Consider the following 14493-nt stretch of genomic DNA (forward strand, 5'->3'; position numbering starts at 1 on the left):
CAAAAATTGACAAATTGGATCTAATTAAACTTAAGAGCTTCTGCATGGCAAAAGAAACTATCAACAGAGTAAACAGACAATGTGCAGAATGGGAGAAAATATTTGCAAACTATGCATCTGACAAAGGTCTAATATCAAGCATCTATAAGAAACTTAAACAAATTTACAAGAGAAAAACAAACAAGCCCATTAAGAAGTGGGTAAAGGCATCAATGATACACTGGATAAAGAAAATGTGGCACATATACTCCCATTTGATCCACTGTGGAATACTATGCAGCCATAAAAAAGAATGAGTTCATGTCCTTTGCAGGAACATGGGTGAAGCTGGAAACCATCATTCTCAGCAAACTAACACAGGAACAGAAAACCAAACACCACATGTTCTCACTCATAAGTGGGAGGTGAACAATGATGAGAACACATGGACACAGGGAGGGGAACATCACACACTGGGGCCTGTCAGGCGTTGGGGGAAAGGGAAAGGGGAGGGAGAGCATTAGGACAAATATATAATGCATGTTGGGCTTAAAACCTAGATGATGGGTTAATAGGTGCAGCAAACCACCATAGCACATGTATACCTATGTAACAAACCTGCATGTTCTGTACATGTATCCCAGAACTTAAAGTAAAATTTAAAAAAAAAAAAAGTGAGCAAAGGACATGAACAGACGTTTTTCAAAAGAAGACATACATCTGGCCAGCAAGCATATGGAAAAAGCTCAATATCACTGATCATTAGAGAAATGCAAATCAAAACCACAACGAAATATCACCTCATACCAGTCATAATGACTATTAATAAAAAGTCAAAAAATAAAAGATGCTGGAGAGGTTGTGGAGAAAAGGGAACACTTATGCACTCTTGGTGGGAATGTAAATAAGTTCAACCATTGTGGAAAGAAGTGTGGCACTTCCTCAAAGAACTAAAAACAGAAATACCATTTGACCCAGCAATCCTATTACTGGGTCTATACCCAGAACAATATAAATAATTCTACTATAAAGACCTACATGTGAATGTTCATTGTAGCACTCTACAATAGCAATGACAAGGGATCAACCTTAATGCTCATCCATGACAGATTGGATAAGGAAAATGTGTACATATACACCATGGAATGATGTACATTATGTAGCCATAAAAAGGAATAAGAACAAGATTATGTCTTTTATTGGCACATGGATGGAGCTGGAGGCTATTATTCTTATCAAACTAGCACAGGAACAGAAAACTAAATACCGCATACCCTCACTTATAAGTGGGAGCTAAATGAGGAGAACACGTGGACTCAAAGAAAGGAACAACAGACACTGGGGCCTACTTGAGGGTGGAGGGTGGCAGGAGGGAGAGCAGCAGAAAAGAATAACTATTGGATACTAGGCTTAGTGCCTGGGTGACAAAATAATCTGGACAACAAACCCCCAAGACACGAGTTTGCCTATATAGCAAACCTGCGTATGTTTAAAGTTAAAAAAAATACTGGTTTTTTTCTATAATTTGTAGCATGTGTTAGCTTTTTAAAATGGATAATTTTTAAAAATTTTCTGTACCCAATTTAATATTTTAAATTGTTCCCTTTTTTTCCCCTGAGGTACCCTCAAATTTTAAGGTTTAGGCCCCATAAAACCTATATATGCCCCTGCCTCTATTACATTTCCCAACCGGAGAAATAACATGTAAATGTCAGTCTTTGCTGGAGTTATTCTGAAAAGATGTATTTAGGACCTCCCTTTTGGAGCCCTTGCCACATAAACGTGAACATATCAAAATGAGCCTCCATGTGTGAAATTTCAACCCTCTGACTGATGGAGCTGCAGTCTGTGTTGCACTTCAACTCCCTTCTCACAAGAGCATTGCTCTCTTTCTCCTTTTCTGCTCATGGAATCCTGCCTCACTCTTCATTACAACTTCCCATTGGGAGCACCTGATCCAGTGCTTCTGGCTCTCATCACTCTATTTTGCCTTTACCAAGGGATCTCATGCCTCACTCCCAGTCACCTCTGTAAGCTCTTACTACAAAAATTCCAATATTGCTCACTAAACACGTGTTCATACTTCAAACCCCAGTGAATCATCATCAGCGAATGACCCTTCTTTCACATTCCAAACTCCTCCTCCATCTGGAATCCTTGCTTCTCTGTAGTCCCTCCTGTGAAGTACTCATGTCATATTCCTGCACCTACCAGACCAAGGAAATCCAGGGAAACCCCATTTTTTCTACTGACTCTCCTAAGAAGGACAGGAAAAACCCAACAGTATTTGAACTTGAAATTTCCAGAGTTTGGAATTTCAAGAGTAAGCAATGTTCTGTGCAGTCAATTTGATCTGACCCATGGAATCATAAAAAAGAGAAAAAGAGAGCTTACTTATTTTCATTCAACTATAGTCTGGTTTAAATGGTTTTCTATAAGCAAACAGGACACTTAACCACTATTCTCAACATTAATTTTTAGGCAAGTTGTACTCTTGCATTACAAATACCTGGCTCAATAAGTGACTGTTGAGACACAAACTGTTGATGCATCAAGTAAACAAACTATTTCTTTTCGGTTTGTGAAGCTAAAATTTCCTTCTGTTATTTCTGTAATTGGAGCTGGTTGCTGGGTAAGCCATCACATTATCTATCACCTAGGTGTCACTATGACTAACTATTAAAACGAATCCAAGTGCAAGGTATTTACCAGCCCTATGCCACCTTTATTTGTCTTCAGATATGCAAAGTGGCACTTTACAAGATTAACTTAATTTCCCCAAGAAGGTTCAGAAGCTGAACTTCAAGAAGCATTCCTTCTCCACTGCTGTTGCTTCCTGGGATCATCCATTGTTTTCTGTTTTAAAGTAGCCTTCATCTGAGATTCAGTGTAGCTGCTCAGTGGAAGGTCCAGGCCTGGCCTAGAGCAGGAGTTCTGGAAGGACATAGTACAGCTCCTGCCACATTGCAAGAGTCTCCATTCAAGTCTCCTAAAACCGCCTTATGCCTCTCGAGTTCCTCATGGTCCATTAGTTTTAATTTAAGGATGTAGAACTCAGCCTGTGATAATGCCTAGGCCAGTGTCTCTCGAAGGGTAATGAATCCTCAAACCAGTGCCAGTCCACTGTTTCCAGTGTGTAACAAAATAAATACAGAAATTGAGAGTAAGCATTAAAAGAACACTTATAGCCAGCTGACATTGCTGTGACAACCAAGCATATAGTTAATTAACTGGTTTTATTAAACAGGGAATACAATAGACGCCAGTTATCTGCAAGTGTATATTTCAAGAGCCCGATTGATGCCTGAAACTGTCAATAGTATCAAATCCTACTGGTAACAACTGGCCCCTGCCAGCTAGTGTGAGCCACCTTCAGCTCTGTGACGATGCTGGTGTAGACCAACCCACTGGGTTGCAAGACATAGGAAAGCGAACAAGTCATGTCCTAGGCCTCCACACTTACTCCCCACTCACTCACTGACACCCACGGCAACTTCTAATCCTGCAAGCTCCATTCGTGATAAATGGCCTATACAGGTATACCATTTTTAATGTTTTCTACTGTATTTCACTGTACCTTTTCTATGTTTAGATACACAAATACTTACCATTGTGTTATAATTGCCTACAGTATTCAGTGTAGTAACATGGTTGGTGCAAAAGTAATTGCGATTTTTGTCATCACTTTTATGGCAAAAACCGCAATTACTTTCGCACCAACTTAATATGTCTATACACAGTCATGTATTGCTTAACAACAGAGATACATTCTGAGGGATGGATTGGCAGGTGATTTTATCTTTGTGAAAACATCATGGTGTATACTTGCACAAACCTAGATGGTACAGCCTACCACATACCTAGGCTATATGGTATAGGCTATTGCCCTTAGGCTACAACTCTATGTAGCATGTTACTGTCCTGAATACTGCAGACAAATTATAATACAATGGTTAGTATTTGTGTATCTAAACATAGAAAAGGTACCATGAAATACAGTAGAAAACATTAAAAACGATATACCTGTATAGGGCATTTATCATGAATGCAGCTTGCAGGATTGGAAGTCGTTGTGGGTGAGTCAGTGAGTGGGCAGTGAATGTGAAGGCCTAGGACATTATTTGTTCGCTTTTCTATGACTTGCAATCCAGTGGGTTGGTTTACACCAGCATCGCCATAAAGAGGGGAGTAATGCTTTGCACTATGATGCTAGGACAGCTATGATGTCACTAGGTGATAGAAATTTTCCAGCTCTATTATTATCTTATGAGTCCACAGCCATAGATATGCTCCATCATTGACCAAAATGTCATTATGCAATGCATGACTGTACTGTTTTTTTCCCATTTATACATGTATGTCATGCACTATGATAAAGTGTAATTTATAAATTAGGCACAATAAAAGAAAGTTTATAAAGTTTGTAAAGTTTAATTTATAAATTTGGCACAGTAAAAGATTTAACAGCAATAACTGGCAACTAATAATAAAACAGAACAATTATAATATGCCAGCATTACTACTCTTGGGCTTTGGGGCCATTATTAAGTAAAATACATGAACACAAACTGCAATGCCACTCCAATCGATCTGATCACCAAGCTGGCTCCTAGGTGACTGACGGGGCGGACAGGATATATTGTGCAGAGACGCTTGATAAAAAGACAATTCACATCCCAGGGCGGATGGAGTTGGAGGTGAGATTTCATCACACCGCTTAGAGTGGCACACAATTGAAAACTTATGAGTTGCTTATTTCTGGAAATTTCCATTTAATATGTTCGAACTGCAAGTGACCATAGGTAACTGAAATTGCAGAAAGCAAAACTGAGACAAAGGGGGCCTACTTTCCGCAGTTTGGGTGTTATCAAACTCACACAGTGAGTGGCATACTGGTCATATGCAGTAAGATCAGGCATTGGCCTGCAAAAAGATCAGAAGTAAAAACATATTTGTTTAAAAGCTAGTTCATAATTCTTCATGAGAGATTGTTTTAGAAGCTTTGGTCTCAGTATTGAGAGTAGGCTGGGAGGCAGCAAAAGTTTAATGACGCAAGTTGGAAAGGCCCCGGGACCTCCACAGAGATAATCCTGATTTCTGCGCAGTCTCAGAGTAATTTTTGGCATTACCATACCATTGTACTATAAATCCACGTGCCAGGGTTAAGTTGCGCCAAGTTCCAGCTTGGATGACATGCCGCTATAAACTGCTTCTTCAGAGCCTGCGGAGCGCTTTCCTTCTATCCAGCAGCGTAGAAATAACTTGCCGCGTGTACAGCACTGATGTCCAAAAGAAAAGCCACACAGGGACATCTAGTGGCAATGGGAAATCACCGATCTTCTTCAAAAGAGTCAAGAATTTCCAAACCACAAACTGCTTGGGTACTTGGGACTGGTTTATTGACCTTTACCTCGCAACCTAGCAAATTAGTCACTGCCTCTGAAGGCAAACAGGCATACAGGGAACTGAAATACAGCTGGGTCGCCCTGGCCAAAAAGAGCTCACACCTAACAAGCCACTGTATGACCAAAGGAAGCAAAGAGTGAAGGCAGTAGGCAGATTATTCAGGCAAATGTGCTGAGAAGAGGGTAGATAGGAGACTCTCATTCTATGGGCAATTACTTCAATATTCTCTTTCTAGTTGGCTGTCAAATAGACTTGACTCTTGAGAGGTAGAAAAGATGCAAAGCTCTAGAAGAAACTGTATGTATTAAAAGCAACCCTCCAAACTTGCAGATCTATCAATTAGCATTTGCAGAACTCTTAATGAGAGTTACTTGTGAGCTCCACAGTATCATGCCAAAGACAAATCAAAGTTAGCCACCCAGATAGAGGGAAAAAAAACAAAACAAAACAAAAAAACAAAAAAAAACACCCTTGGAAAAGAGATGGGCTTCTCCTGGACTTTGATGCTAGGACTGAAACTAAAAGAGATACAGTTGCATCAGATTTTCATTGTTTGAAACAGACTCTTTCCCAGGCAGATGTGCAAATAAATTATTCGTAAAGTAAGTCTAAATTTAGCCGGTAAGAATTATAGTGGATTTTACTTGAGAAAAATATTGAAAGTGTATAACCACTGATTTTTGTCATTTCCATGTGTAATAAGATCAAATATTATATACTACAGTTCATGCACACAAATGTAGTTTTATTTTATTTATTTATTTATTTATTTATTTATTGAGACTGAGTCTGGCTCTGTCGCCCAGGCTGGAGTGCAGTGGCCGGATCTCAGCTCACTGCAAGCTCTGCCTCCCGGGTTTACGCCATTCTCCTGCCTCAGCCTCCCAAGTAGCTGGGACCACAGGTGCCCGCCACCTCGCCCGGCTAGTTTTTTTGTATTTTTTAGTACAGACGGGATTTCACCGTGTTAGCCAGGATGGTCTCGATCTCCTGACCTTGTGATCCGCCCGTCTCAGCCTCCCAAAGTGCTGGGATTACAGGCTTGAGCCACCGCGCCCGGCTACAAATGTAGTTTTAAAGAAACCATGTGATTGATGTAACCTCAGAGTTCTTCCTTCACTTCCAACCTCCCTCCATCTAATGACACACAAAAAATTTTAGACTTGCCCCGTTCACACTCACTAAATCTTTGATTGATTACGATGGTCCATTACAGTGGAACTCGTATTGCAGTTCAAACTATTTCTTATAACGGTTTCTCTTTGCAAGATTCTCCTCCTCTCCAAACTAAAATTTGGGCACACTAAGTAGTTTATACTGGGAAGGGGATCTTTAGTTCCAACTTATATGTCTTTCCTGGCTTCTGCTTCTCTGAGCTGTAAATAGTTTCTTATGGTCTATCCTATCTAAATACATTCTAGCAAGTCCACGGTAGGTGAAATCCATGGGCTGTTTTCCCAGCATATCTAGTACCTGATATTATTTCCCCTTTCCCACCCAACTCCTGTTCCTTCTTTGGCCTCTACCGCTACTCTATACCTCCACCTATAGTCTCTGCTGTAACCCCAGCTAGAATTATCCCTCACTATAGGGATCCCTGTGATAGGCCTACTGCTTGTCAGCCATCAGCTGCCTTCTGCATCCCACAAGGAGCATGGCAGAACTCCAGGAAGCTGTGGACAAAAGTAGGTCAAGAGATACTTACGTGTTTTCTCTCTGGACCTCACCCCTACAAACTACCTGATACCGATATTACTATGCTTTGAGCATCTCCTGTTTCACTTAGGTGCCCCGTGAGTGGGACTCCTCCCAGAGTTTGATATAATAAGTAGATATATTGGTTTTCTAGAGCAATCATACCAAATTACCACAAACTTAGTGGCTTAAAACATACATTTATTATCTCCCAGTTCTGGAGGTCAGAAACCTGCAATCAAGTTGTCAGCAGGGTTGGTTCTGTCTGGATTCTCCTTCAGGGCACCTGTTCCATGCCTTTCTCCTACCTTCTGGTTGCTTGCAGCCCTTGGCATTCCTTGGCTTGGGCTGTGTAACCCCACTCTCTGCGTCTGTCCTCCCATGGACCTCTCTCTGTGTCTCTGTGTCTGTTTCCCCTTCTCTTCTCTTATAAATATTTGCCATTGGATTTAGAGCCCAATCTAATCCAGAATAATCTCATCTAGATAACCTTAATTATATCTGCCCAAACGCCTTTTTCCACAGAAGGTCACATTTATAGGTTCCAAGGGTTAGAAGTTGGATACATTTGGGGGGGCAGGAGGACACATTAAATCAATTCCATGGGGCATATCCTTCAATAGGGTCCCTATCTTCTCACAAAGGCCAGAGATGGGTAAGTTCCCTCAGGGGACCCCAGCAGCATCCCAACCCAAGATCCATTCTCTCTGAACCCACTCCTTTTGTACCAGAGGAATTTCTACTTTTTGTCCCTTTTCAATGAAGAATTCCCTGTTGCACCTGTGTTGATTCCTATTTGTGGACTTCTTGAATAGAAAATGCCTCCTCTCCTCTTCCCTTTGGCAATAAAGTCTCAGGGCATAGTGTTAATGAAAAAAACAACAACAACAGAAAAAATGCCACAAAATCCTGTACGGATTAAGAGAGAGATGATATCATTTGTAATCATATTTTAAAATAGTATCTCTATTATACATGTGCAGACACACAGAGAATAGTTTGTTATATTACGATATTGGCCCCACATGGCAACATCTTAACACAAGCTTTAGGAAAGAAACTCGGGGCCAGGCCCCGGTGACTCACGCCTGTAATCCCAGGACTTTGGGAGTCCAAGGCGGACAGATCACCTCAGGTCAGGAGTTCGAGACCAGCCTGACCAACATTAGGAAACCCCATCTCTACTAAAAATACAAAATTAGCCAGGCGTCATGGCGCAACCTGTAATCCAGCTAATCAAGAGACTGAGGCAGAAGAATTGCTTGGATCCGGGAGGCAGAGGTTGCAGTGAGCTGAGGTCGTGCCATTGCACTCTAGCCTGGACAACAAGAGTGAAACTCCATCTCAAAAAGGAAAAAAAAAAAGAAAGAAACTCAGACGTTGACAAATATGTATAAATTTTTACCATGTATAAAAATGTAATCACATGCACCAACTGAAAACAGCTCAGAAAAACAAAACTCCGGCTTAGGCATAAAACCTTCCTCTGTGGAGTACAAAATATTTCAAAAGTATTAGCTCAACAGGCAGCATCTAATTCATGTAAGTTTTCATAAGCTATATTTAGGTCTTGGAGGAATTTGCTCAACTTTACACTCTATGCTTTAACTTTTAATTTTGAACATTTCAAACATAAATAAAAGGAATGAGAACAGTACAATAATTCTCCATGTACCTATTGTGCAGTGTCAACAATGAACAGTTCATGCTAACCTTACTTTATTCTGATGATCTGATGTATATAATATCATCTGATATACAGATATTATATCACCTGTATTTCAGGGGTATTTCTTTAAAAACAGACTCTTTTTTACATCCTCAATGCCATTATCATATCTGAAAATATTTAACGTATTTCATTAATATTAAATATTCTATCATTGTTCACATTTCCCCAATTGTTTACCATTTTCTACTTTGGTTTTTGAATTAGAATTCACATCGCATCCATACATTGCAACTGAATGCTGACAAATCGCTCAAGTTTCTTTTAATCTCTGGGTTCTCTCTATGTCTCTGCTCTCTTGGTCAATCTCTGCCTGCAAGCTTTTGCAGAGGAAATGGGTTTCTGGTCCTGGAGCATTTTTCTCTGTCTGAATTTCTCTGACTTCATCATGGTCTTTTTTAATCCTTTGCATTTTCTTTAAGTTTGTATTCCAAATTAAAGATTCATGGAGATTTTTGTCAGAGTTTTTGTCCAGACAGCTTCATAGATGGTATTGGGTACTTCTCTCAGTAATAACTAATTTCCGATTGTCTTCTTTTTGTGTTGTTATCAGCAATGGATAATCTTTGCTTGAATCCATTAACTCATTAGATGTTGAAAAGATAAATTATTTCTTCAATTATTCACTGGTTTACTTCCACAAAGAAACATTTCTTCTTCATCAGCTATTGGTTATGCTGAGTTAAAGTTTATATAGAAGAGGCAAGATAAATGCTCAGGGTTTGATTCTAAACACTTAAAAAAATATAAGAGTCCTAATATCATTCAAATACTATACACATACATGTGCACACATAAAATACATTTTTATATATGTATAAAGTCTGTGTGTGTACATATAGGTGTGTAGGTGTTGTGTGTGTATATATCTTATGAGCTCATAGATTTAAACATCTTTCGCATCTTGAAATTTATTGGCATGGGAGCATATTCATTGAGTCTTGAGTCCTTTTGACACAACACTAGTTGTATTGAATAGCATCATTATTTTCTAATATGGTAAGTTATATTCCAGGTTCATCTCACATTGCCTACCTCTGCTTGCTAATTCCTTTCAGTAGACGTAGATACAAATAATTATCTTTGTTTTGTTTTACATAAAACACATCATCAGTTAACACTAATACTTCTAATTCAAATTCAGGAGTACAGAGTTCCTACTTATTTGATTTGGTATGTGTATCTTCTTTCTGCCATGCGCCAAATCCTAATTTTCAGTGATATTGATATATTTACTCATTTGTTTCATGCCACGCTACACAGATTACAGTCTCAGAATAATATCAACACTACTACCAATAATAATATTATTACTGAAAAGATTGTTTTTATGTTCTGTTGTCCTGCCGTTTATGTACAGTCAAATTGTTATGTTTTAAGGCCACTTGGGATAGTTCCTCTGCGGAAGGTTATGTCCTCAATGGGTTACGCATTGAGGTTTCTTTGTTTCTTTTTACTTTCAATGTTTAGGCACTGCTCTTTGTGTTTAATTAATTTAATCATTATGTGAAATATGTTTTCAAAGTCACGTCTTTAAAACAAGATACTTTAAAAAATCGTATCTATCTCTTTTCCTTTTATTCTATTGCCTCCTTCCCTCTATAGTTAACTATTTTTTCTAAACTTTATGGTTTGCCTTTTCGTTGATTTTAAAATATAAACACAGTCAGGGTGCAGTGGCTCAGTCCTTCAATTCTAGCACTTCGGGAGGCCAAGGCAGGAGGATCACTTGAAGCCAGGATTTCAAGACCAGCCTGGGTAACATAGCAAGACCCTAACTCTACAAAATATTTGAAAATGATCCAGGCATGGTGGTGCATGCCTGTAGTCCTAGCTACTCACGAGGCTGCAGAGGGAGGATCGCTTGAGCCCAGGAGTTTGAGGTTACAGTGAGCTATGATTGTCCTACTGCACTTCAGCATGGGCAACAGAGTGAGACTTTTCTCTAAAACAAACCAATAATAAACTAAATAAAACATAAGCACAAATACACACTCACACACATACAAGAATATATGTATCCTAAAGTTGATTCCACAGTAACCATAGTAACATACAGAGATTTTTCTAATTCTTTTTAGAATTATATATAATTCTAAATTATATATAATTCTGCATAGTAATCTATTGTATTAATTGTCATAGTTTATTTAACCATTCTTTGTTAACGAACATTTGAATTATTTGCAATCGCTTGCTATTGAAAGTGGTGCTTCAATAAATAGCCTGGTTTGCAAGTACTTTCATACATTTACCTAGTGGATCTTTGGGGTAGGTTCCTAAAAATAGTAATCTATGAAATTTTTCTTCTTCATATTTTAAAATACAGTTTAAAATGTTAATTCAGGATCCTAAACATAATGGCTTTTGTTTTTGGTTTTGGTAAAGGGATTTGGGGTGATTTTTGGATTTGAGTGGGTTTAAATTTTGTTTGTGTGGCAGAGCAATGAGACACCGTGATGCTCCTGGTGGAACAATATGCTATCTCTCCATAAAACAGTAATAAATTTAAATCCATCAAAGAAACTAGGAGCAATTTTAAAAGCAATAACCATGACTATATTATATGTGTGCAATATAAAATCACCACCGTGAGCATAAATGTCCCAGGAAAAAAACAAAGATGTTAAATTAGACATCATCAGCTGTTTCTGAGTTTTCCATTTAGTTTCATTTGGCCATAGCATATTCTGCTCCTTGTTAATGTAAACTGCTTGGCATTGGCTATGAAGTGATTAAACATTAATGGTTTTAGCTACCGTTTCTGAGAAGTGAGTGATTTAATGGTGTTACACTGGATGTATCATGATTTCTGTATATCTACTCCAAACAAAAAGAGACTTTTCCAACCAAAGGGACTTTAAAACCTCAATTTCTGCTGGGCGCAGTGACTCACGCCTGTAATCCCAGCACTTTGGGAGGCCGAGACGGGCGGATCACCAGGTCAGGAGATCAAGACCATCCTGACTAACACGGTGAAAGCCCGTCTCTACTAAAAATACAACAAATTAGCCGGGCGAGGTGGCGGGCGCCTGTAGTCCCAGCTACTCGGGAGGCTGAGGCAGGAGAATGGTGTGAACCCGGGAGGCGGAGCTTGCAGTGAGCCGAGATCCGGCCACTGTACTCCAGCCTGGGCGACAGAGCGAGACTCCGTCTTAAAAAACAAACAAACAAACAAACAAACAAAAAACCTCATTTTCCATCGCAGTAATGTCAAGAGAACTGATCTCATGGAAAAAAAAAAAAAATCAGCTACCAGGGAAAGCACATACAAGCTCAAAACATGCTGGTAAGAAGCTATGTTTTCATAGAAGACAATTAACAATATTTCAATCCTCTAACAACTGAGAAAATTCTTGAAACATTACTGAATATCCCACCTATACCATACCATATAGAATGTAATAATTAGAAACAAAAATGGATAATTTGGGCCAAATATAAGAGGACCAATGCTGAAATAAAGTGGTGTTCTTAGTCATTTTGATTAAATTCTGGCACCAGTTAGTCAATGAAAACTAATGAGAGAAATTTCAGTATCCATTTATATGCTTTTTATTCAATTGTATAGATCAGGAGTTGACAAACTTTGTAAAGGGCCAGAGTAAATATTTTATTTTATTTTTCTTTTTAATAATTTGCATTTATTTTTATTCTTATGGATACTGATACATAAGAGTTATCATATAGGATACATATAATATTTTGATGCAACCATGCTATAATCAGATCAAGTTAATTGGGGTATTCATCACCTCAAGTATTTATCATTTCTTTGTGTTAGAAACACTCCAGTTGCATTCTTGTAGTTATTTTGAAATATACAATAAATTAACTATAGTCATCTTACTGTGCTACCAAACACTAGATCTATTCCTTCCATCTAACTGTAGTTTCAAACTCACTACTCAACCCCTCTTTATTCCCCACACCCCTACTATCCTTCCCAATCTCTCTAGTAACCATCATTTTACTCCCTATCTCCATGAGGTTATTTTTTTTTAAGCTCCCACATATGAGTGAGAACATGAGACATTTGTCTTTTGGTGCTTGGATTATTTCACTTACATAATATCCTCCAGTTCTATCCATGTTGTTTCGAAAGACAGGATTTTATTTTTTTATAGCCAAATAATATTTTGTTTTGTATAATATAATATTCCATTATGTAACACATAGTATATATGTGATAATATATAATATATAAATACATAATATATGTAACATACAATATATAATGGAATATTATATTGTACACACACACATCCCATTTTCTTTATCCATCTACCTGTTGATGGGCACTTAGGCTGATCTTGGCTATTGGTAATAGTGCTGTAATACACATGAGAGTACAGGTATCTCTTTGACATACTGATTTCCGTTCTTTTGAATATACACCCAGCAGTGAGATTGCTGGATCATATGGTAATTCTATTTTCAGTTCTTTGAGAAATCTTCATACTGTTTTTCACAGTGGCTGTACTAATTTACATTCCCACCAACAGTGTAAGAGGGCTCCCCTCTTGCCACATTCTCACTAGAATCTGTTACTCTCTGTCTTGGGTAAAAGCCATTTTAAATGGAGTGAGACGATACCTCATTGTTTTTTTGATTTGTATTTTCCTGATGATTAATGATGTTGAGTGTTTCTTCATATACTAGTTGGCCGTTTGTAGGTATTCTTTTGAGAACATCTATTCAGATCTTTTACCCATTTTTAAGCAGATTACTTGGCTTTTGGCTATTGAGTTATTTGAGCTTCTTATATGTTCTTGCTATTAATCTCCTATCATATGGATATTTGTAAATATTTTCTCCCATTTTGTAGGCTGTCTCTTTACTTTGCTGATTGTTTCCTTTGCTGTGCAGAAGGTCTTTAACCTGATGTGATACCATTTGTCCATTTCTGCTTTGGTTGCCTGTGTTTTTGAGGCTTTAGTCAAGAAATCTTTGCCAGACCAAAATCCTGGAGTGTTTCTTCAATGTTTTCTTCTTATAATTTCATAGTCTCAGGTCTTATATTTAAGCTTTTAATCCATTTTGATTTGATTTTTGTATATGGCAAGAGATAGAGGTCTAGTTTCCCTTTTCTGCACGTGGAGATCCAATTTTCCCAATAGCATTTATTGACAAGACTGTTCTTTCCCTAATGCATGTTCTTGGTACCTTTGTTGAAAATGAGTTGACTGTAAATTCATGGATTTATTTCTGGGTTCTCTACTCTGTCCCATTGATCTATGTGTCCATTTTTATGTCAGAGTAAATATTTTAGACTTTGCGAGCTAAGAGGCAAAAATCAAGTATATATTACGTAGGCACTTATAAAACAGGAGAGAAAACAAATTTCCATATTTTTTAACTGAAGAAATTCAAAAGATAACAATAATGATGAAGTGCCCTTTTTTTGTAACAAAGATCCACTAATGAGAAAAATGGAATTTTTATTCAGGGGATTAACATTTTGCTTAATTGGAGTTCAAGGTTAGTGTTTCTAGTCATCAAATCAATTGCAAATGTTCATTAGAAAAACTGTTGACCACTGTTAGCTTGTGGGCCATACAAAAAGAGGTGGCAGGTCAGATTTGGCCCACAGACCATAGCTGACTGACTTCTGACATAGTATTAGTTCAGTCATTTCACCATCTTTCTTTCTTTACAAGCCCTAAGTTAAATAATATCCTTTG

General features: G+C 38.1%; 1 protein-coding gene and 1 long non-coding RNA gene across 3 annotated transcripts in view; both read right to left on the reverse strand.

The window, feature by feature from the left end:
• The window catches only part of LOC139356851 (uncharacterized), a 30811-nt gene extending 22377 nt beyond the window's left edge, over positions 1-8434 (reverse strand). The window contains exon 1 of the long non-coding RNA XR_011609318.1: positions 8302-8434. This is a non-coding gene — a long non-coding RNA (uncharacterized lncRNA). The remainder of the gene's footprint in view (positions 1-8301) is intronic.
• Positions 8435-8586: 152 nt separating this feature from the next.
• The window catches only part of LOC105481596 (microsomal glutathione S-transferase 1), a 30067-nt gene continuing 24160 nt past the window's right edge, over positions 8587-14493 (reverse strand). For both annotated transcript variants that reach the window (XM_071072158.1, XM_011741299.3), the window contains exon 5: positions 8587-9537. In XM_071072158.1, coding sequence (XP_070928259.1) covers position 9537 — 1 coding nt within the window. In that variant the 3' untranslated portion in view covers positions 8587-9536. The remainder of the gene's footprint in view (positions 9538-14493) is intronic.

This window comes from Macaca nemestrina, chromosome 10, assembly GCF_043159975.1.
Source record: "Macaca nemestrina isolate mMacNem1 chromosome 10, mMacNem.hap1, whole genome shotgun sequence".
Lineage (NCBI taxonomy): Eukaryota > Metazoa > Chordata > Mammalia > Primates > Cercopithecidae > Macaca > Macaca nemestrina.